The sequence below is a fragment of the Mytilus galloprovincialis genome, chromosome 6, assembly GCF_965363235.1.
Source record: "Mytilus galloprovincialis chromosome 6, xbMytGall1.hap1.1, whole genome shotgun sequence".
Taxonomy (NCBI): Eukaryota; Metazoa; Mollusca; class Bivalvia; order Mytilida; family Mytilidae; genus Mytilus; species Mytilus galloprovincialis.
This window is the reverse complement of record NC_134843.1, coordinates 38,781,515-38,803,934: the sequence shown is the minus strand read 5'-3', so window position 1 is coordinate 38,803,934 and position 22,420 is coordinate 38,781,515. Positions and strand designations below refer to the sequence as shown.

At 33.0% G+C, this 22,420-nt stretch overlaps 1 protein-coding gene across 1 annotated transcript in view; it reads left to right on the top strand.

Moving 5' to 3' along the window:
- The window catches only part of LOC143078587 (uncharacterized), a 336,725-nt gene that overhangs the window by 254,456 nt on the left and 59,849 nt on the right, over window positions 1-22,420 (top strand). Inside the window, exon 3 of the mRNA XM_076253444.1 lies at window positions 16,848-16,952. Within this exon, the coding sequence (XP_076109559.1) occupies window positions 16,848-16,952 (105 nt within the window). The remainder of the gene's footprint in view (window positions 1-16,847; window positions 16,953-22,420) is intronic.

Below are 22,420 nucleotides of genomic sequence, written 5' to 3'. Positions count from 1 at the left end.
AAAAATCTCTAACTTTTGCCAATGGACGCTAACAAAATATTTAAGAAAAGAACATCGAAATTGACACCATGTCTATGGTTTCTATGAATTAAGTCGATTCTTATAGGCCAAATACGATAATTAAAAACTAAAGCGAGGGGAGGGGTGGGGGGGGGGGGTATGCCGTGTGTGTGGTTCCATTGCATCCGCTGTTAAATAAATTTAAAAATATCTATTATCTAAACAGCTTATAAGACTATTTCTTGTATAACCGCTAGAAAAAAGTGTGTGTTAAACATTTACCATTTTTGATTTTCATTGTTTCTCGCAAGCTACATACAAATCAACTGTCGCCATTTCGATACTATTTCTTGAATATGAATATAATGTATCACTTAGCTTATGAACGACGATAAATATGGAAAGTAGAATAAAGAAACGTGTTACTGCATGGTATCTGTTAAACAAATCAATTATGTGTTCGATTCTCACGTTGTTCGTTGTCATCGTTTTATGTTACCCCCCTCTCCCCCCCCCCCAAATAAAAAAAAAAGAAAACTAAAATGCGTTTTTGCGAAAACAAATCGATAGACAAATTATGTGTTGGTAACATTTTAAAAACACAAGGAACATAAATACATAAATTATCGAAAAACGAGCAACACGACCTTGCAGAAAATTAAAGATAACGGGGATTCAGGTTGTACCTATGGGTAAACAATAACAGTGTTTTGAAAACTCCGGAGATTACGAAAAGAATTTACAATGATTGCACGTCGTTCTCTTCATTTATACATATTGATAATATAATTATATTTGAAATAGAATCGGTGTGCAGCTGTTTATCTATTTTCAAAAAGAGATAAAACTCCGGGAGTAATTATATCCTTTGGGATTTTTTTTCGATTCGCGAAGGATTTGATATGAACATTTTTTTGTTTGTTATACAAGTTGTTCAATGACATAAAATGTTGCAAACATCTGGTTGACCATGTTGACCGACATAGACACACATCATGTTGAACTAAGATAAATGATAATTTGTACCAAACTTGGGTAGTAGCTTGTGTACGGTCATTACATAGTATTTAGAGGTAAATATTGTAAACCAATCTTGTTTATCTGTATTTTACTTATACATGGGCTTAGTGTTTTCTGCTAGTTAACATTACATTCACTCTGTGGTTCAATTTTTAAAAATTTTAATAACTTTCTACAATTATCTTTGATTTGTACCAAAGTTGGACAGCAGTTTGTTTTTTTATCAAAATTAGTCTGGTAACAATAGAAGGCAATTTATTTACTATTTTTCTGTGTATAATACTCATAAATGGATCTTTTTTTAACATATCATACAGTCGGCATGTAAAGTTTTTAAAACATGTATAAGATTCAACACAATCCTTGATTTTTACCAAACTTGGATATAAGCTTCTTACAATCAAAAGATAGTATCCAGAGGAACATTTTAAATAGTTGTTACCCGAAATTTATTGAGCCTCCGACTTACCGCACAACAAGGCGACACACTAGGTTCCCATACGAATGTTTTTTCTCTCAATTACTTGCAACAGAAAGAATTTGAACTTATCAATTTCAGCCAATGAATGTGAAAGTCTGTATTTTACTTATCCATGGACTTAGTTAGTTTTATTCTTCTAGTTAACATTACATTCACTCTGTGGTTAAAGTTTTTCTAAATTTAAATAACGTTTTACATTTATCTTGGATTTGTTCCAAAGTTGGACAGCAGCTTGTTTTCTTTTATAAAAATTAAGCTTGTAACAATAGAAGGCAATTTATTTCCTGTTATTCTATATAATACTCATAAATAGACTTTTTTCATTCCAGTTAACTTATCATACAGTCTCCATGTAAAGTTTTAAAAATATTTATAAGATTCAAAAAAAATCCTTGATTTTTACCAAACTTGTATAGGAGCTTCTTACAATCAAAAGATAGTATCCAGTGGAATATTTTAAATAATTATTTCCCCAATTTTATTGAGCCTCCGACTTACCGCACAACAGGCGACACACTAGGTCCCCATACGATTGTTTTTTTTTTCTCTCAAGTACTTGCAACGCAAAGAACTTTAACTTATCAATTTCAGCCAATGAATTTGAAAAATAACCAAGAAACAGACATGACAAATACTTGCAAAGATTTCAACATCGCCGATTTTTCAGTCAACATTTCTATTTTCTGCATTTGGAATGTATTTTGTTTCACAGTTCAATAGACAGGACATGTTTAATAAGAGTTTCAAAATAACGATTTTATTACTGTTTTTCCTGTTATATTAAGACTTTTAGGAGCGATTATTGTAATTTATGGCTGCATAATGTCAACCAAGTATACCATGCATCTTCAGGACAATTGTAAAGTTAATGGTTTAAATTGTTTAAAATAACCACACACCAATTCACTGTGCTTAAACGGCTGTGGGTAACTTAAGTTACCCACAGCCCAAGATGGAGCCGCCTTGTGTCGGTTAGAAACTTTTCTTCTATAGAATAACAATACCACGAATGCATCAATTAAACAACTGAATTTAAAAGTTGTATTAATCGTTTAGGGAAACCCCTAAACTGGAAAGGTGATTAAATTCTACAAAATAAACGATCACAGCACGATTTCAAAAAACACTTAGGCTGTCCGTAACTTCAAAACAACTTGTCCGTAACTTTTTTCATCATACTAATAGAGATGTCCGTAACTTTCAAAGAATCGACATACGCGGATGTAATGTTTAAACTGATGATAGAGATTGCATCGAATACATATTCACAAAACGAAGTAGATGTCTAGTATGATATAATTCATTGTATCGATGGAAGACAAAATTAGGAAATTAGAAAAAAATCACGATAAACTCGGGTCTCATTTTGTATAACGTCGGGGTACCCGAATCGCCTAGTTCGGAGGGTTGTTTCCGATCATAGCAGATAAACTGTTGAAACATCATTGTTCGTTTTTATTTTTGAACAAGTAAACTACACAAGTATTTTTTACACATACATGTAGCATGTATACACTTACTGATTTTCTGCCAGCAACGACAAGGGTAGCGTGAATTCGGGATTTTGGAGGGGGAACCCAAATTGCCCAGGCATGCAGTGGATAGACTATACGAGACTTTAAGTGCACAAACTTTTCCCGTCTTTTTGAAAAAGCCAAAAACACTTTTCTCTCATCCCCACAAAAACAAATCCCATCAGCATTGACAGTAAAATAAAAGGGGTGTCAATCTGGACACACTGGGACGTTGCGCACGGTGATATTGCGGCACCCTGGCCAAGATTTACAGTAAATGGGAAAGCTTAAAAAAAAAAAAAAAAAAAAAAGGACTTTTTGTATAAATGAATAAACCTAGTTTTACAGCTAGCTGCATATTTCATTTGTATGCAAGTTGCATCAAATCTCATTAAACTGAATAAAACCAAAAGACACAATAGGTAAAAGTCAGTGACAATAAAAGGAAAAGAGCAGTCAACATAGTGTAACAATTCGACATAGTATATAAAAATATAAATAACTACGTAGGACAACAGGGTGATTTAATAGTCTAACAACCCCTGATAACATACAAAGAGAGAAAAAAAAACATACTAGGAAACATATTCAAAAAATCATAACACTATAACTAACTGGTGGGATGTATAAATACCGAGCCGCGTCAAAGAGTATTCATCAAAATATACATAGAAAGAAACAGAGGTGAAGGTAAACCGCAAACATATAATTAAACTCAAAACATTAAAGAGTATGAAAAAGCCTTGGTCTGACAAGCGAAAAATGTCGATAAGACGCACATCAGTAAATAAAAGTTCAAACCATAACCAGGATGGAGTACCACAAACCCCACATAAAACTTCTGTGGTGTAAGTATGATGCGTTAATAAAATCACATTTGGTGGTGAATGAGTAGTATAAACGGCCGCGAAGGTTACAAATATGATGTTAATTGTCTTCTAATTGTTGAAATTATAATTCTTAAAATTTTAAATCAAAAGTTACCCACATCTAAAAATAAAGTTACGGACAGTCTGCTTAGTTTCGATAAAAAAGTTACGGACATCTTATGCATTTTTTAAAGTTGACCTTGCGCTTTAGTGAACTCTATATTAACAAATTTATGGTAATTGTTAGTCATTTCTTTATTCAATAATCCTATAAATATTTACATTCTGCATGAAAAACGTCGCAAAAGGTACATTTTGTATGAATTAAATATCAACGAGTTTAGAGTCCGCCATCTTGGGCTGTGGGTAACTTAAGTTACCCACAGCCGTTTAAGCACAGTGAATTGTTAAAATCTATGACCTTTGTCTGGCTAAGGTAACAGTAAGAAAGTATATGGAAGGTCAAACAAATGCCTATCATAACTAAGTTTTGAAAACTTAAGCAATGCGTCAATCTGTCGCCATTTAGCACTCTTCAAAATTTCAATTGCTCTTAAGTAACGTTTTAGATAGCCACAAATTTTTCGTTTATTTCATGGTTTATATCGAGACGTATTGTGTGATGTTTCGAGAACGAATAATGGAAACAAGATATTTACTTACAACATTGAAACGATAGATAAAAGTATCCTGGAATCTGATGTTAAGTAGTTGTCGTTTGTTGATATGGTTCATAAGTGTTTCTCGTTTCTTGTTTTTTTTATATAGATTAGACCGTTTGGTTTTCTCCTTTGAATGGTTCTATCAAAGTAATTATTGGGCCCTTTATAGTATGCTGTTCGATGTGAGCTATGGCCCCATGTTGACGGCATTAATTTGACCTATGATGGGTTAATTTATAAATTGTGACTTTGATTGAAAGTTGTCTTATCTGCTATCATACCTCATTTTCGTATATTTATGTACATGTTCATGTATCATCACCTTTCGAGTTCACAAACATATATGATAACAAGAGTGCACACGCTGAAATGTCTCGCCTTCTTAACTAATCATTGATATTATGTTGATGCAATGTAGTCCTAAATATAAAGCTTTATTACAACTGTCACATAACCTTAACATTAACCAAGAAAATTAAAAATTGACCAATGAACCATGAAAATGAGGTCAAAGTCAGATGAACCATGCCAGGCAGGTATGTTTAGCAGATAATTCTTCCATACAACAAATATGGTTGACCTGTTGCTTATAGTTTAAGAAAAACAGACCAAAACCCAAATTTTTAACACTGAGCACTGAACCATGAAAATGAATTCAAGATCAGCTGACACTTGCCAGCCAGCCTTACAATTATACCATACACCAAATATAGTAGACCAATTGCATACAGTACAAGAAAAACAGACCAAAACACAAACACTTATCTATAACCGCTGAACCATGAAAATGAGGTCAAGGTCAGTACATGTACACCGTATAGTCCTTCTATACCCCGAATATACTAGACCTATTGTTTATAGTATCTGAGATATGGACTTGACCAACAAAACTTAACCTTGTTCACTGATCCATGAAATGAAGTCGAGGTCAAGTGAAGACTGTCTGACGGGCATGAAGACCTTGCAAGGTACGCACATACCAAAATACAGTTATCCTATTACTTATAATAAGAGAGCTTTTTACATTACAAAAAATCTAAATTTTTTTTCAAGTAGTCACTGAACCATGAAATGAGGTCAAGGACATTGGACATGTGACTGACGGAAACTTCGTAACATGAGGCATCCATATACAAAGTATAAAGAATCCAGGTCTTCCACCTTCTAAAATATAAACCTTTTAAGAAGTTAGTTAACGCCGCCGCCGCCGATGAATCTGGATTACTAAGCCTATGTCGAGCTTTCAGGTTCGACATAAATTGGTTGTTGTACAATTGGGTTTGTTCCCTTTCTAGTTTAGTTCAAATCTTTTTAAAATAGAGTATTGCACGAGCGAGAGTTTACATAAGTCTAATAATAGAAATATAAAAGACTATGGGCATGCTTATATTTTGCCTTAGATTTTACATGTGTGCTATATTTTTATTTGTGCTTAATTTTTAATTTGCGCTGAAATATTTAGTTATGCTTCGGTTTTTGCATGTTAAGATGTGTATTTAGTGATTGATACTTTGCATGTTTTTCAATATGCTTGCGCTGTTTTGTATGCATTTGAAATAATTTGATGCTTATATAACTTATCTGCATGTTCTGTGTATAATGTATGTAATCTTATATATGTATTGTTATATGTGAACCAAATCAAAATAAAACTTTCGTATTCTTATTGGTATTCGTATGGGTTATTGCACTGTTCGTATCACACAGATGGAATATAAAGGACTATGGCTTATTGCACTGTTCGTGCCCCCAAGATGGAATATATAGGACTATGAATTATTATCACAAAATTTGGTTAATATATAACAATACGTAACCAATACCTCTAAGACTAATTTTTCTGTATAACATACATGTATAGGTATATGACCCAACTCGTCCAACGAAAACAAATAGCCACACGTTTAATTCCTCGTTAAAGTGTAGCAACGTTCCAAGGTTAACGTAGGAATTTACGATTTGAAGTTTTATTTAAATATATATGAAATAATTATTTACAAGTTGCCATCCATTTTTGAACACAACTTCTTTACTTTTATTAGTGTTAACTTCTATGTTCCATGTTCTACATTATTTTGATAGTTTGTCAAGTAACTGTTGAAACAGTACATAGTATCAAATAGATTAAAAGTCTGTTTAGGTTCACTACATCTTCATTATTTGTAATAGTTATATTATAAAAAATATCATTAAAAAAAAGATGAATAATAACGGAGATAGAGGTTTCGCCCTATTTTACTCCTAACCAATTATAAAAGACGTCAGATAGAAGTCCACTAGATCTTATTTGGAGACGCACAGACGCGAAAACAAAAAAGATTGTCGATTGGTTTCTCTTCGTGTTTGGACCACGTGTATTTTTAATAAATACGTGATTGTAAACTAAATATTTCTTACAAACATAATTTTTATGAACAAAAAACAAAAACATGTGAACAAAATATGTAGTTTTTTTTGTTATGAAATGTGTGAAATAAAATGTTGGTTCTTAATTCTTATGTTCTTAATATTAACAGTCTCAGAATGATCTGCTATCAAAGGGAAAAACACAATATTTATTAAAAAAAACAGACATCTTATATCACAAGGACTCAATTTAAAAAGTAAACTTTTGGATTTGGTAAATACATTTAGTCAACTGTTAAAACAAAAGCCACACATTCACAGCTTACATTTGTACAGTACAAGGTCTTAGTCGTGAGTTTACTGGAACTGAACCTATTACACCGGTTTTTTTTGTATGCCCATCAAATTTTGACGGAACGTATTATGGTATAAAAATGTCTGTCCGGCCGTCCATCCGTCTGTCAGTCTTAAACATATCATACCGTATATTGAGAAAACATTGCCTGATTTACATCAAACTTCACCGTTATTTTTTATGATAGTCTAACGGTCTGCATAGCTTTTGATGAATTTACATTTTTCCTACCAGAGCTGTGGACTTTTTTCGAATAAGATGATAATAATGATCGCACACATGCAGGTTATGCCTGTACTAGGCCATACTATTGACCCCATGACTCTCACTGAAGTATTGATTTTATTTTTCTGAGGAGACGGGAGTTCGTGATTGGTGTTTAATCTCTGAATTACTTTACTGTTGGTAATTAATATTATTGTTTTAATGATTTATGTTTTAAACTCAAAAGGGTTTGTTTGCTTTGAGCGAGAATCCGTCATGCGCAGACTTTTGTTCATGCCATGTAGGCCCAAATGAAATATGTTGTAACATTATTAAAGGTATTGTAATGGATGGTGGAAGTGACAATGGTAGTGTACATGCAAATTCCTGAGAGGGTTCGGAAATCTGTAGTTCGCCACAAAAAAATGGGTATATCTCCTATAAAAATCAATATAAGTTATAGTTATATAACTATAAGTTTTCTCTTTGACGAAATGCATTGGATACCCTCTTTTATAAAATATTATATTCACCGCTACAAATACACGGCCGACACTCGGCTAACCGAGAGTTTGGTCGGTTAATCTATATTGAGTATGCGGCTATATCGGCGGTTGGTCTGTTAATCGGGTTGGCTAAAGTCTGTTAATCAGGTGTTATCGAGAAAATCATTGCAAGGTCAGTATGTTTCATTGTATAACTTTTTAATTATATTTATATCATAAAAACTATTCATGTCTGACAAAACGATTTGGAGTACTGAATCCAGTGGTGTAATTATTTTTTTTTCTAGCTTCAATAAACGATCTATAAAATGAAAAGGCGAGTTACTCATCAGTAAATTTATACACATTTTACACACACAAAATGTACACAAAAATGACAAGTTGGTTGAGTTTACTTGCATGCAATATTTTTAACATCGAAAAAAGACAGGCATTATGTTTGTTTACCATATTAACATCAATATGTAAAAAATCTACACGAAAAACTGTATTTTGGTGACATAAATCAATTTTTAATAAAAATGTGGTCTGTTAATGGGTCGGATGTATAAAACTCGGTCTGTTAATTGGTCTGTTAAGAGTTATGAATGACATTACAAGCATAATTTAATTGCTATGTGGGGTGTTATATAAATAAGGGGATAGACTCAAGATTAGTGGCTAGAATATATGGAAACAACACATGAAAAATGAAACATAAGTTTAGACAATGGAATCTGAAAATTGATAGAAATGGTTTCAAAAAGTGTAATATCAAAGTAATATTAATTTCAAAAGACAATACATACCGGAAATAAACTCCTCATAGATACCAGGATTATATTTACGCCAGACACGCGTTTCGTCTACGAAAAACTCATCAGTGACGAAAAAAATGTTTAAAAGGCCAAAAAAAATACGAAGTTGAAAAGCATTGAGGAAACACAACTAATACCGGTGTCCTATAGTCATTCTTCCCCCATGCCAAATTTTCCGGGGGGAAAGACTGGATCGATCCAATATTTCCCCCCGGAAAAATTGGCATGATCCTACTTTTCCCCCTCAGCGTTATGGGGGGAAAACCAGGATCAGGCCAAATTTCCCCCCACAGTTAGCGTGAGAAGCTAAATTTTCCGCCTTGTAATATAACGTCGGCGACGTCACGGTAGGAACTTTTTATATAAAAAAAAAGAATAGTCACTTTTCTTCTATCAGTTTATAGTTACCAAAGCTTCATCGTACGACTATACATTTGATAGGTATTTATAGAGATATATATATGTTATATTTATACACAAGAAACACAATCTGATGTGATGATCACATCCATTCTCTTTCGTGAACCCTTGGTATCATTAACTAGATGAATACACTTACTTTAACCACTTCTGGTCAAGTAGTAGATTTTTCCCAGGACAGACGTCTATGATGTCTCCAAAGTAATAGGTGAAATGACTTCACATGATAAATCATGCAAAGTATAATTACTAAGTAATAGAACTCACCAAAAGCACGGATAGAGATGCATACTCGTCGACTTAAAGCTTTAATTCAGGAGAAGAAGTCCGATACGGATGAAACTTAATCCGACCCAGAGAAGATATGAACACCCTCTCTAGCCAGCACGGGAGACGTAGAAGTACAAGGACTAACCACAGTATAGTTTGAGCTGTACAAGATCTACAAAAAAAATCCAACCTGCCCTACAGATGCATAGGGTCGAACACTTTCCAGCACTCATGATACAAATTCGACGTGGTAGTAAGTAATTAAAAGCCGCTGGTACCGTACGGCATTTCACAATGAGAAACCATCATAAATCATAGTCGGCTAAAATGCCCCGACCATAAAATTGTGAAAAAATTGAAACAAAACTAACGGACTTATTTATAAGAAAATAATTTACGAAAAAAACATGACCGACATGAAACGACAACAATCACTGTACTTCATGTTCCTGGCTTTGGAATAACACATAAATAATGTGGCGGCCTTAAACTCAACCCTCCTCCAACCGCAAGAAAAACTGTAAAATATCATCGGCAATTGACTTCACTAAAATGTTAGTACGGTGCACCATAATCACTTACATAAAAACAATAGACACAAAGCACCGAAATGAAAGTAAAAAGTATTCGCTTTTTACACTGAAAGGTATTTCAAAGCCAGTAAAAATGTAGTCTAGTCGGACTAGGGAACATAGACAGAATGGTAAACATGTAAACAGACTGATGAATATGTAGACAGACTTGTGGACATATAGACAGACAGTTAAAAATGTAAAAAGACTAGGGGACACATAGAAAACTGCTGAACAGAAAGACAGTCTAGTTGACACATTGACAGACTGATAAAATCGTAGACAGACTTGTGTGTAAATTTGAATGAACAACAAATTTGTATACAACTAAATATAATTCTAACACTGTTCGGTTTAATTTCCAGACATGCATATACATATATTGAAATCTATATCATGGGGGAAAAGATTGTCATGGGGGAAAAGTTACTATATGTATACGTATTGTCAACTTTCCGCAGGGGAAGAATGACAATGATCCAAAATCTCCCCGGGGGAAACATTGGCTCATGCCAGTCTTTCCCCCGGGGGAAAAACTGGCATGGGGGAAGAATGGCTATATAACACCGGCGTCACACATCAGCGTATAGCACTGGCGTGTTCAAAATCATTTACGCTGCCAATACGCTAGTAATTTTGGATGCATTTAACCTGTCAATCATATTTGTAACGTGTGCAGAACGAGCTTTAAGCGTGTATTGGGCGTACTAGAAACGTATGTTGGCGTATGTTGTATGTTTTTTTATGCTGCATACAAATTTCCTGTGATTGTAGCAATCATCAAGCATATTTACTTTCCTTCATTGGCTAGAGGAATAGGGGGAGGGTTGATATCTCATAAACATGTTTATCCCCGCCACAATTTTGCGCCTGTCCCAAGTCAGGAGCCTCTGGCCTTTGTTAGTCTTGTGTGATCTAGTATACATATCTTTTAAGGGGCCAGCTGAAGGACGCCTACGGGTGCGGGAGTTTCTCTCTACATTGAAGACCCATTGGTGGCATTGGCCTGCTCTATGGTCGGGTTGTTGTCGCTTTGAAACATTCCCCATTTCCTTTCTCAATTTTACCTTTGTATTTCGACGTACTAAAAACTTATGCAACGCGCTTTGAACTATTGCTAAGCGTTCCTATGGCATGCAACTAACGTATACCGACTTTGTCAATTTTCTCTGTACGTTTGGTGCACGCCGGTCTATACGCCAATGTGTGACGCCGGCATAAGGTAATCTATTCCTGAGGTAGAAAAGCCTTAATATTTCAAAGAAAACGCATGGAATTTAACCAGCTGCATTGCAACACATGACAGAATCATAGATGTTACAGACTTTGAACAGACAAAAAAAAAAAAGGCTGATTGATAACTTGGCGTAAATAATAAATTCGTGCGAATTCGAGCGGCCAATCAGTCCATATAACGCTATATTGAAGTGACAAACCCTTCAATGAAATGTAAAGAAATAAAATTAAAATAAAAGTTCTCTTTCAATAAGGATACTGTTGCACCGTATTGTAATTTTTTCGTCACAAGTACATCTCATTTTTTTCAATGTGAAAATATAAACTAAAGGTAGTAAGACTATTGTCGTGGCTAAATAACTCTTAACTGACACGATTTAAATTGTCCAACCCATTAACAGACTGTATTCCCCTAATATTCATTAAAATGTGGTATTACTCAACTTATATAACAATTATGAAATATTTATCAATGACAATTATTTTTTTAGAACCAAAGTACTATTTTGTGTCCTTTAAATCATATATAAAAATGTTTTTTAGCCTTTTATCCAAAATATTGCTATGCGTACAAGCATAAAAACCACATTCATGCGAGACGCCTTTTCGTTTTACTTAAAACTGCGCAAGCTATGCATTTTTTTTACTGGTGGAAAATGTTCTATGATAGATATCATTTTGTCAGACACTTTTCTTTTTTTTATGTGGTTCTCATAATATGGCAAAAATCTGTATATTTAACAGAGTTTAACATTAAATTGCGAGTTTTACTCTTAACAGACGTATAACCAACCCGATTAACAGACCAACCGCCGATATAGCCGCATACTCAATATAGATTAACCGACCAAACTCTCGGTTAGCCGAGTGTCGGCCGTGAAATATCACGAAATGTTGATATAAGATTTGAACAGCGTCTTTTTGACAAAAGATAGATATCCCAAGGCAGTGTCAATAATGTAGGTTCGTGACACCATGTAAATTCCTGTTTTGTTTTTGTTTTTCTTCTTGTTTTCGGTGTATTTTTTTCTCATCTTCCTGTTTTCGGGGTATCTTTTTCAGTAAACTGTATTAAATTCTTCCAACTGATGAAAATAAGCAACTGTAAAAGCAGATGATATTTTTATTATAAAAACAGGGAGCAGTTTAAAAGGCGCATTGCATTTACAAAATACAATCTTTCATTTGCATCACAAGGTTATATTTTTTTGCGTCAAAAAAATAAAAACTACATTTGCGCCATTTTACAGTAACATATAACGGAAAAGTTTAGAATATTCGTTTTCAAAATTATTCTCCCTGGGTAACTAAGTAAGTTCATACTAATTTTTTAATAAAAAAAAGTGATATTCGCTTAGGGGCTAAAATCATATAGTATACGCATGTTTGAGGTGTCAAGATGGACATTGTCAATTATGAGACAAACGAACCGGGTCGTTAGTTTTCCAAGAATTGGATTATTTCATATTTTTCATGTTGGGGCTGTTAATAACCGACTACATGTATACGTAATTGGTTTTTGAAGACCGTACGATTGTCTATGATGGTTTCGAGCGTCACTGATGAGTCTTTTTAAGATGGAACGCGCGACTGGCGTAAATACAAAATTTAATCCTAGTTTCTATGATTAGTTTATTCAGTCCATTTGAACTTTTGTGGAAAGTTGTCTAATTGGCAATCATACCACATCTCTTCATTAGTATATACAGGAAATAAATCTGTAATTATTAAGACCATAATATAGGTAATCCTGTGTAAATGAGTACATCCGAGCTGTCGCCTACAGGTCTTGTGTCAGAACACACTTACGGTTTTTAGGGCGATATCTTTTTGCGCCAAAAAGTAACTCATTTGCGCCGCAACTTAATTGCGCCAATACTTCTTTTGCGCCACCTTATTTTCAAAACTATAGGTATCATTTGCGCCAATAAAATAATCATATAATTTCGCCAATTTTATTTATTTTTATTTATATATAACAACTTAATGATTGACTTCCCGCCTCCTTTATGAGAGCTTGGGACCGACAGTTTACCGACTGGCGGGTTAAAGTCATTTTAATAACAAAACATATGCTGAATTAAAACTTTCACTCGTACATATATAGTTTTGAAAAACCATAAAAATGTCTCTGTTCATCATTGAATTAAAGGCTGGTATTTGTAGCTGAAAATAGACACATATTCCCTTCTGCTTTCTTATCCACTCATTAGTTGTTGATACTTTTCATGAGCAAAATGAAATCAACATGACTTAAAAACGACGTCTGGAAAGAGGTCTCTTACTGTTTTGTGCATTTTATCTTCAAAATCTAGATGGATGGTGGTATTATTCGAGGTCAGATTAATCTTCTTGCAACTTTCACCAAGTTAAGGAAACATTTTCTTGTAACACGATTCTGATTTTGACAACATTCTTAAGGGAAAATAATGTCCATTCTTAAAGCCATGTATAGTATAAAGTTATATGAATATGTTCTAATATTATTAAATTTCCATTTAAAATAATTGTGTACGATCCATCTGTGAATATACTAGCACAACACGACTTAACTGTACTCACATCCCAGCTCCTTTGTTCTAACAGGGGTAATCTGAGCCAAATCACCCCTACCAGATCACACCAGTTTGAGTTTCTTTGTTATGCATGCTTTCCTTTGTCCTGTTACATTTTGGCGGGAATGTCAAATCCACTATAAAACTTAAAATTAATTATACGGAAAAGACTTATCACGTAGAAAAAATCCAGTGTATATGCTGGGATTCGTACTAAAGACCTTTAGCATATCAAACCACGACACATTCCACTACACCATGACGACTGGATACGAATTGAAAGTAATTTGACATACTTAAAGGAAGCAAGATCTTTTCATGAGTGGGGCGAGTTGTCAGACCTTTCCTCAGTGGGGTTTAAACCTTTTTCGTTAATAAGTGAGTTTTCAGACTGATTGTTCAATTTGATTTTACTCTTTTTCAAAACTGGGGCGAGTCGGTAAACAAGAGTGGGGCGATTTTTTTTATAAAGTGGCGATATAGTGTGAGCCGAATTGGCAAGTGGGGCGAGTTGACATTGTTTGATATCTACTCATCGTTTTTGGGGGTCATAAAGGGTATACATCATATAGTAATACAGAAAGTATATTGTAATGGTTGTGTGGCGTTCTAAACTAGATTTTATGAATTGTAAATGGTTTTTCGTCAAATCTAAAACAGCTGGGATGTAAAATAGTTATCCCACTCAGACTTGGTGTGTCAGTGTTAAATCACCCATTGGTCTCCGGCCATCGGGGTGATCTTACACTGACACACCGCGTCCTTATGGGATAACTATCAAATCTTGACATATTGACTCGTGAAAAAATATTCTATTACTAAACAATTATTTTTTTTGGTGAATTTACTAAAATTTGATGAGTGTTCAGTTAAATATTAAGTGTAAAGGTTAATTATAGTACAAATATGATATAGGTAAAACATGTACAGTTTATGATATAGGTACATTTGTAAAACATGTACAGTTTATGATATAGGTAAAAAATATTTACAGGTAAATGTGGCGCAATTTCATTTCATTTCAGGCGCAATTAATACCATCAAAATAAAAGAGAGTGGCGCAATTAATACCTTTTCAAAACTGCAATTGGCGCAAATTGATTCTTTAAGGTTTTATGATGTCGTTAATTCATGACAGAACTGTGTTATAACATTATTTATAAAAAAAGTCTCTTATAAAAATTGTATCAATGTATAGTGCTTTCACTGGGGTTACGATGATATATTTCGGAGTAATATGTTTTACGATGCAATAAGAAACTGTGTTTTAAAGTTATATAGTTATTAAAAGTCTTTTTTGAATAAAACTACTTTTTATACTATTTACCTGTATTATTGGCACAAATAAAATACGGTTTATGCGCAAATGAAAGATTTTTTTAGACGCAAATGAAATGTCAATTATCGAAAAAAAAACAATGCACCATGTTAAACGTATCTTGAGCAAATACTAGAAAATTGGAGAAGGATAAAGAGTCATATAATAATACAGTTTTTGACTTTTGATTTCAGTTGATACAATAATTTATCGTTGGCCTCGGTAACTATTATATCTCTGGGGTTGATAAATCATTTTATCATATATTTAGTAGTAAATACAGTAGTTCTGAATATTTGATAAATAGCCTGCTGTTTAATCCATATCGCGCAACTTTGATGCAGACCCTTTATCACACCCTACCCCTTATCGCACCCTTTAACACACCCCTTCTCATTTTTTGTTAACTCCGTCTTAATTTATGCAAGCTTCTCCAGAAAAAATAAAAATGTTTTCCTCAAAATTGATCGTAAATGAACAGTACTTCGGACGTGACGCATTTTATCAAATGACAAATGTCGAGTTTTCATATTTCTGACGCACGAAATGCAACTATAAAAAAGAACTCAATGAAATACCATACAAAACACACAAACAAATATAATAAACAAAATATTTTTAAAACAACAGCACTCAAATGATAAGGTTACCCAGGTGCTTCGGATGATAAATGTTAAGAGCAGTTCTTTTAAAGCTTTTAGATCAAGACAAAAGTAGAACTGAAGGTAACCCATGTGATAGGGATCAGAAAGCAAATCAAATATACTCTTCTGTTAATATGATAAAGCGTATAAAACATGGCAAAATCCGTATCACATGCCGTATCACCCTCGACAAATATCATCTCTCGGGCCTAAAGACCCTCTGGCGGATATTGGTATCTCGGGATGATACGGCATATGATACGGATTTTACCATGTATTATTCTCTATGTATCAACCCCATACAAAGTAAGTAATTTTATAATGTGACTGCCTTTAAGACATTTAATTAATTTAACTAAATAATTGAAAACAGTTTTATGGATTAGACCAAACAAATTCCTTCTGAAAATATATATGACAAAATCAGTAAAATGTCATATTTAACCTAATTTGAACTGATACAACGTATACAATAATAGTTTGAAAATTATTCAATTGTATTATTTTTTTTCTTTCATGACAGATGATATTTTACGTGAAATTGACATTATTTGTAAGGTTAGGGTCATTTTGACTTTATATGGTTGAAAACTTAATACTAAGTATTTTGAATTTTGTAGTTGAAAACGTCTTTTTGAGAAATTGTTTGTTAAGAAATATCTAGAATTTAGTTCTTATACAAATATCTACTATTAATAAAGCAGAATCTGTATAAGTTTGTTATTTGACAGTAAATAGAGGGGAAACAATCAAAATGAAAAAAAAAATATTTCAAACTGTGAAGTTGACCTTTTAACTTTAGATTTAAAATCTTTTGAGCCATAATTGATCCTTACGACAGGCTTTTTATTATAATACAGGGTTTCCTCTTTCCAATGACATGTTATATAGCTCTTTGTTCGGTAGGATTAAATCCAAAAAAAATCTGCCTTTTGTCAACCCACTAGAAGGACGTAAATATACAAGGACCTGTTTTCTAAGTTTTTTAAATGTTGTGCAGAATTTAGAAATGCTCATAATACCATTTTTCCAAGATTATTACATACCATTTACAGACTTGTATATGTTATCATTATAGGAAGGTAAAACAACATTACATTTAGCAGCTGAGCGAGGAAGGTTGGATGTAACACAATGGCTTGTTGACGAAAAAGGAATGGATCCCATGGACAAGACATTGCAGGTAGATTTTACCATTATAAACGTAGTGCTATGCTTATTAGACCTTTTCAATATCTCTCGACACCGAATAATGACACCTACAGTTTACAGATAAAATGGATGGGTCGTCTCAAAGACAAAAACCATCATGATTATCATTGCGTAACATATTGGATTGGCGGTTATATACTGTCTTGACTATATAGCTTCAGAAAATATATCAACCAAATAAATAAATAAATATCTGTCTCTGTCATATAATCTTCTTATTTTGTATATATTTACACGACATTTCATGTTGAATTGATTAAAGAAAATACTGCAATCATTCTGCCTCCCTTCAATTTTATGATTATATGAGTCTTTCACTAAATATTTGCCGCATGCCAATAACGATTAATTTGTTAGTGTAATAGGTTTTATGAAATTTTACAAAATTTATGAAAATAATTACTGGACTGTACGTCCGTCCATATCACACTTGTGAACACGACTAACTTGGTGTTTTTTAACCGATCTTTACCTTAGGTGATGTACATATTCAATTTCTGGAGGGATAATGACATAATGATTGTTAAGGTCGAAGGAAAATATCACATCTATTTTTTTTTCAACGACGGACTTCTCCGCTTCAAGGTTTTTCCTTGATGAATTTTGAAAAAAAAATATGATTGACTTCTCGTTTCAATGTTACAACATTTTTTTATATACCTGCGTATGGAATTAAATTTATATTTCAAAAATTACTTTTTATGATTTTAATCGGAATCAGAACCGGAAGATACACCAAGGGCCTTTAACAGTTTGGGCATTTTTTTTTTGTTATAAATTTATTATATTCCTGTAATTGGTTTTCACGAATAAGATCCATTATTGGCCGCTTTTTCGCTTCCATTTTTTTTTTGGCCGAACAACATAAGGATGAGCCGATTCATCAGCCATATCTTCTATCTGCTTAACTACGGCGGCTTCTGGTTGACGAGGTGCTGGTTCAGGGACGGCATCAAGTTGTTGGAGGGCAGGTCTAGCTACGGCATCTGGTTGTTATGGAGCAGGTCCAGCGATGGCATCCAATTGTTGGAGGGCCGGTCTAGCTGCTTCATCTGGTTTAGCTACGACAGTTAATAATAATTTTAAACAAACGATTAAATTACAATGAATAAATAAATCATGTGGACATTACCCATACGAAAACATTAAATTATACTGATCGAGTACATGTACATGCTATGATATTTGTTTTTCACTACTTCAGTCATATGATCTTATATCAATATTTTTTTGGGTGCATAATTTGTCTACAGTACTAACTATGCTGTACACATTTGCACTTTTCTTTAAAACACACGAAAAAATTTGACAATTTCGCAAAAATCTACAATTCAGAAAAGTTGAAAATATGCATTTTTTGGCGATTTTTTTCCAAAAAATTACAAATTTGGTTGACATGCAATCTGAATTAAAATAAAGCTCAAACCAAGTTTTATCAAATTGTTATATATGAAAATTTATGAAAAAAGTTCATTTTATTCATAATCAGGCTTTGAATTGTAGTGATTAAGCTGATTTTTAAAAGATTTTATCACGCTTAACAACCAAAAAATAGAGTGTTGGTTACCATGGCAACCACTCATATTTTCTCACTTAAATTATTTTATGAGCAGTATTCAAGTAATGCTTCTAACAGACAATTTATAGAAAAAAAAACGAAACCCTCATGTATCGCACTATGCCTGGTTCTTACAAAGAGCTGTACTTAATTCTAAAATAAAAATAACATATATAAGGATTTCTTTGTTATTACATTTTATAATAAATGAAAAATACTAAACAAATTAAATGGAAGCGATAGTTATATCTGAATTTTCAACCTTTATAAAGAGAGATTCTGACAAATTCTGCTTTCTATATTTCTGAATTTGTGAAATAACATAGCCTTCTAAATATTTTTCCCACAACAAATAAAATGAAAAAATAGTTAAACTTTAAAGAAAGACAGAAAAAAAATATAATGGGGCGTTCATCTGCAAAGTATATTGAAAAATAATTGTCATAATCTAAATCACGAACGATAACTCGAATCGTTCGTATGATAGGTATGGGATACATTTGTTAATACGTGATATTATGTCAGTAAAATAAAGTCGGGAATCTGGAAAATCCCGTGATAAATAAAAATGCAATCTTTCTATAATTTTTCGTCATGAAAAAATATTTTTATATAGATGAACATTCCAGTATGTGATTTTAAATGTCTTGGAATACTTTGTTTAGACTTAAGCGACATATTCAATTAAATTCGATGGTTAGCAATAACCCGTCCCATTACGTCCGTACATTGATTGATTTGTCAAAATTGTTCCTTTTAGTTTGCACAATTTTGAAATAATAAATAAATAATAGGTACATGTACAAATATTACACTGTACATGCATATTCATTTCCTTACTTTGTTTTTTTGCTTAAGAAAAGGTATTTACTCCAAAATATTTAAAAACTTTCAATTTGTCTTTATAAAGATTTTTTTTTCTTTTTTTTAAATTTATTATCCGACATAAAATTCTGATTTTTAGTACACGTACCATGCATGCCATGGTTCAAAAGGAAAAAGTGCGACTTTCCTTAAGACGAAAGCACAGGTCTGACAATGGAAAAACAATTTGAACATAACTTTAAATTATGTGGTGTCTCTAAGTATTAGATATATTGTGTATTTTTTCTTATTTGACTGTATACTATAGTATATGATAATATTTCTGAGCTTCACTACATTTTGCTTTACAAAATAAATGAGAGGCGGCCTATTAAAAAAAAATATGTCGTGCAATTGTTGGTTTTTAGCAGTTTTATAAGGTTAATACACCAAATAGAACATTTGTGTTTCTCGGTACAGGAAACTAGTTTTTTTCTGAAGTTTATAACAGTTTAGATCAGATATAAGATAATTTCAGAAACCTGAGCACCTTTTTTTTTAAACATTTATAGATAGCCAGTTAATTTTACATAATTTGATATAAGGTACTTAATACGTTGTGAAGGTGTAAGTACACCAATTCGTCCTTCTGTCTTTCGGTTTCTTTTCTTTTTTTTTAAATTTTTTGTAGTAATGAAGTATTATTTTTAAGGGATGAACACTTCGACGTCTGTTTGTCTGTATGGGTGTATAAATACACTACTGCGTATTATTTTTAAGGGATGTATGAGCACATTTCGACGTCTGTTTGACTGTATGGATGTATAAATAAACCATTACATTCATTTATTTGTTGGAGATGTATAAATACACCATTCTTATTTGACACGTCTATTTGTCTGCAGGATATTAAAAAAACACGATACCGCAGAATTTTTGCATAGGGATGAAAAAGGACACTACCACGTCTGGTTGTTTATGGGGGAAGTATACATACACTACCACGCCCGTTTGCCCACAGGGGATGAATAATAGACTAACACTTCTGTTTGTATGGGATGTTTAAATGCACTTCCATGTTTAATTGTATGTAGAAGATGTATTATTACACCCCAGTTCTATTGTTATACTTAATAGTTTCTATATCTTAAACAAGTGTAAATTGAATAGATATATTGTTACAAATAACAATGGATGTTGACCACAGGGTGTGACGAGTGGGGTTTCTGATAACCCCTGCTTCTACATCCCGAAACAACCGTCCATTGTTATGCATAACAATAGAAATTGTTTTTGTTAAATAGCATGAACATAAGAAATTACTAATAGTGTTCACTACCAGTTGTTTCAAGACATCTTAAAAAACCATATTTCAGGAAATTCCAATAGAAAAAATATATTAATCATCTATTTTGAATATAAAAAACCTAAATACTCCTTTGCTTGAAGCTAACATGTTTTGATCCCATATGTCAATGTCTATATAGTTTTCATTAAGACTAAGTCGTGATCATAAAATATATATCACTGTTTGTTGAAGACTTATTATGGCACCCAGGGGTGGATCCAGCAGTTTTTAAAAGTGGGTGCCAACCCAGTATAAAAAGGTGGTCCAGTCATATGTCTCTATTCTAAAGTATTGATCGTAAAAAAGGGGGATTCCAACTCTCGGAACTCCCCTCTCCCCGTGGATGACCCCCAAAAAGGAGGGGTTCAGGTCGTCGGGTTTCTAATCCAGAAACACCTAATTCTAAGTATTTATCCGAATATGAATGTTTGTTTAGTGTTGAGAAGAAAGGAAAGGGGGGTTATAAAACCGTAACATATATAATACATTTATGATTACCTTCATTCAACTGATAAATGTAAGTACTTTGGGTTATACTATTGCCCTAATCTTTAGTCTCTTCTACCAAATCCCACGCCTGACTCGAAATGTCTTCCGTCTTATACCCGTCCATATTTGACAACTGCATACAAGGATCATGATATATTTGTTTGTAATAAGAATGCACGATACGTTGGACCTTGACCTGCTGATCCATATTAACACATGGATTTAACGGAAATATGCAAAACGGCAACTTTGTCATTTGTAAAATCTACTCACTTGTCAAAGTTTGAATGAAAATCGCCAAAGTAAGGTTACGAGTGGGGTTTCATCTAAAAAACATTTTTTTTAATTATAAATCAGGATTTAATATTGTCAAAAAAAAATGCTATCCGTTCTTTTTCATTTAATTTTCAATATAAACAAATATAGGGTTAAGCATCGGGTGTAAGTTAGTTATACACCTCCGCCCGTCGGGGTTTCTTTTCCAGACACACATATCCCTCGGTGTATAACTATTACTTACAATAAACAAAGGGGAGTTTACTAAAAACTGCAGAGGTTCTGTACTGTAAATCTTATTCAATCTACTAACAATTACAAAATCAAAACAATACTTAATTAACACAGTTAGTAATGCAACCAATGTCGCCTCAGTCTCCATTATATAAAAGCAGAAACATTGTTGAAAAACCAAGAATAGCAAACATGCGTATGCCATACATTGATACAGTGTATAAAAAACAAAAGTATACTGTTCAATAACATGGCAGAAAATGAATGAAAGAAAGGATTAACTATATATACAAAATTATGATCAACTGATTAATTTCAATAACTGATCCGTTATTTTGACCATATGAGAAACAAAGAAACATCATCAACTGTCCGGTCTTGTAAACGCCCTCAACATACAATTCAAGCTAGATTTGTAAATCAACATTGTATTTAAAGAGTTTCAAAATCAATGGCGATCAACTATTTCAAAATGATTTCTACAAAACGAGAGATGTATATGTAGTATGCCTGCCATGGAGACAAATCGCCATCAGATGATACCGAATAAAATTGTAAGTAAGCACGTACAGCCTTCCAAAATGAGAGTAACTTATTCTGCATAGCAAGCTTTCAAAGGCCCCGACATGACACATTGAAACAAAAACTAGAAAAAAAATCACTTACGGCAAGATTTAGGTACAAAACAACATGGTTGATGATTGTTGGTTACATTTCTTTATTTGTATAT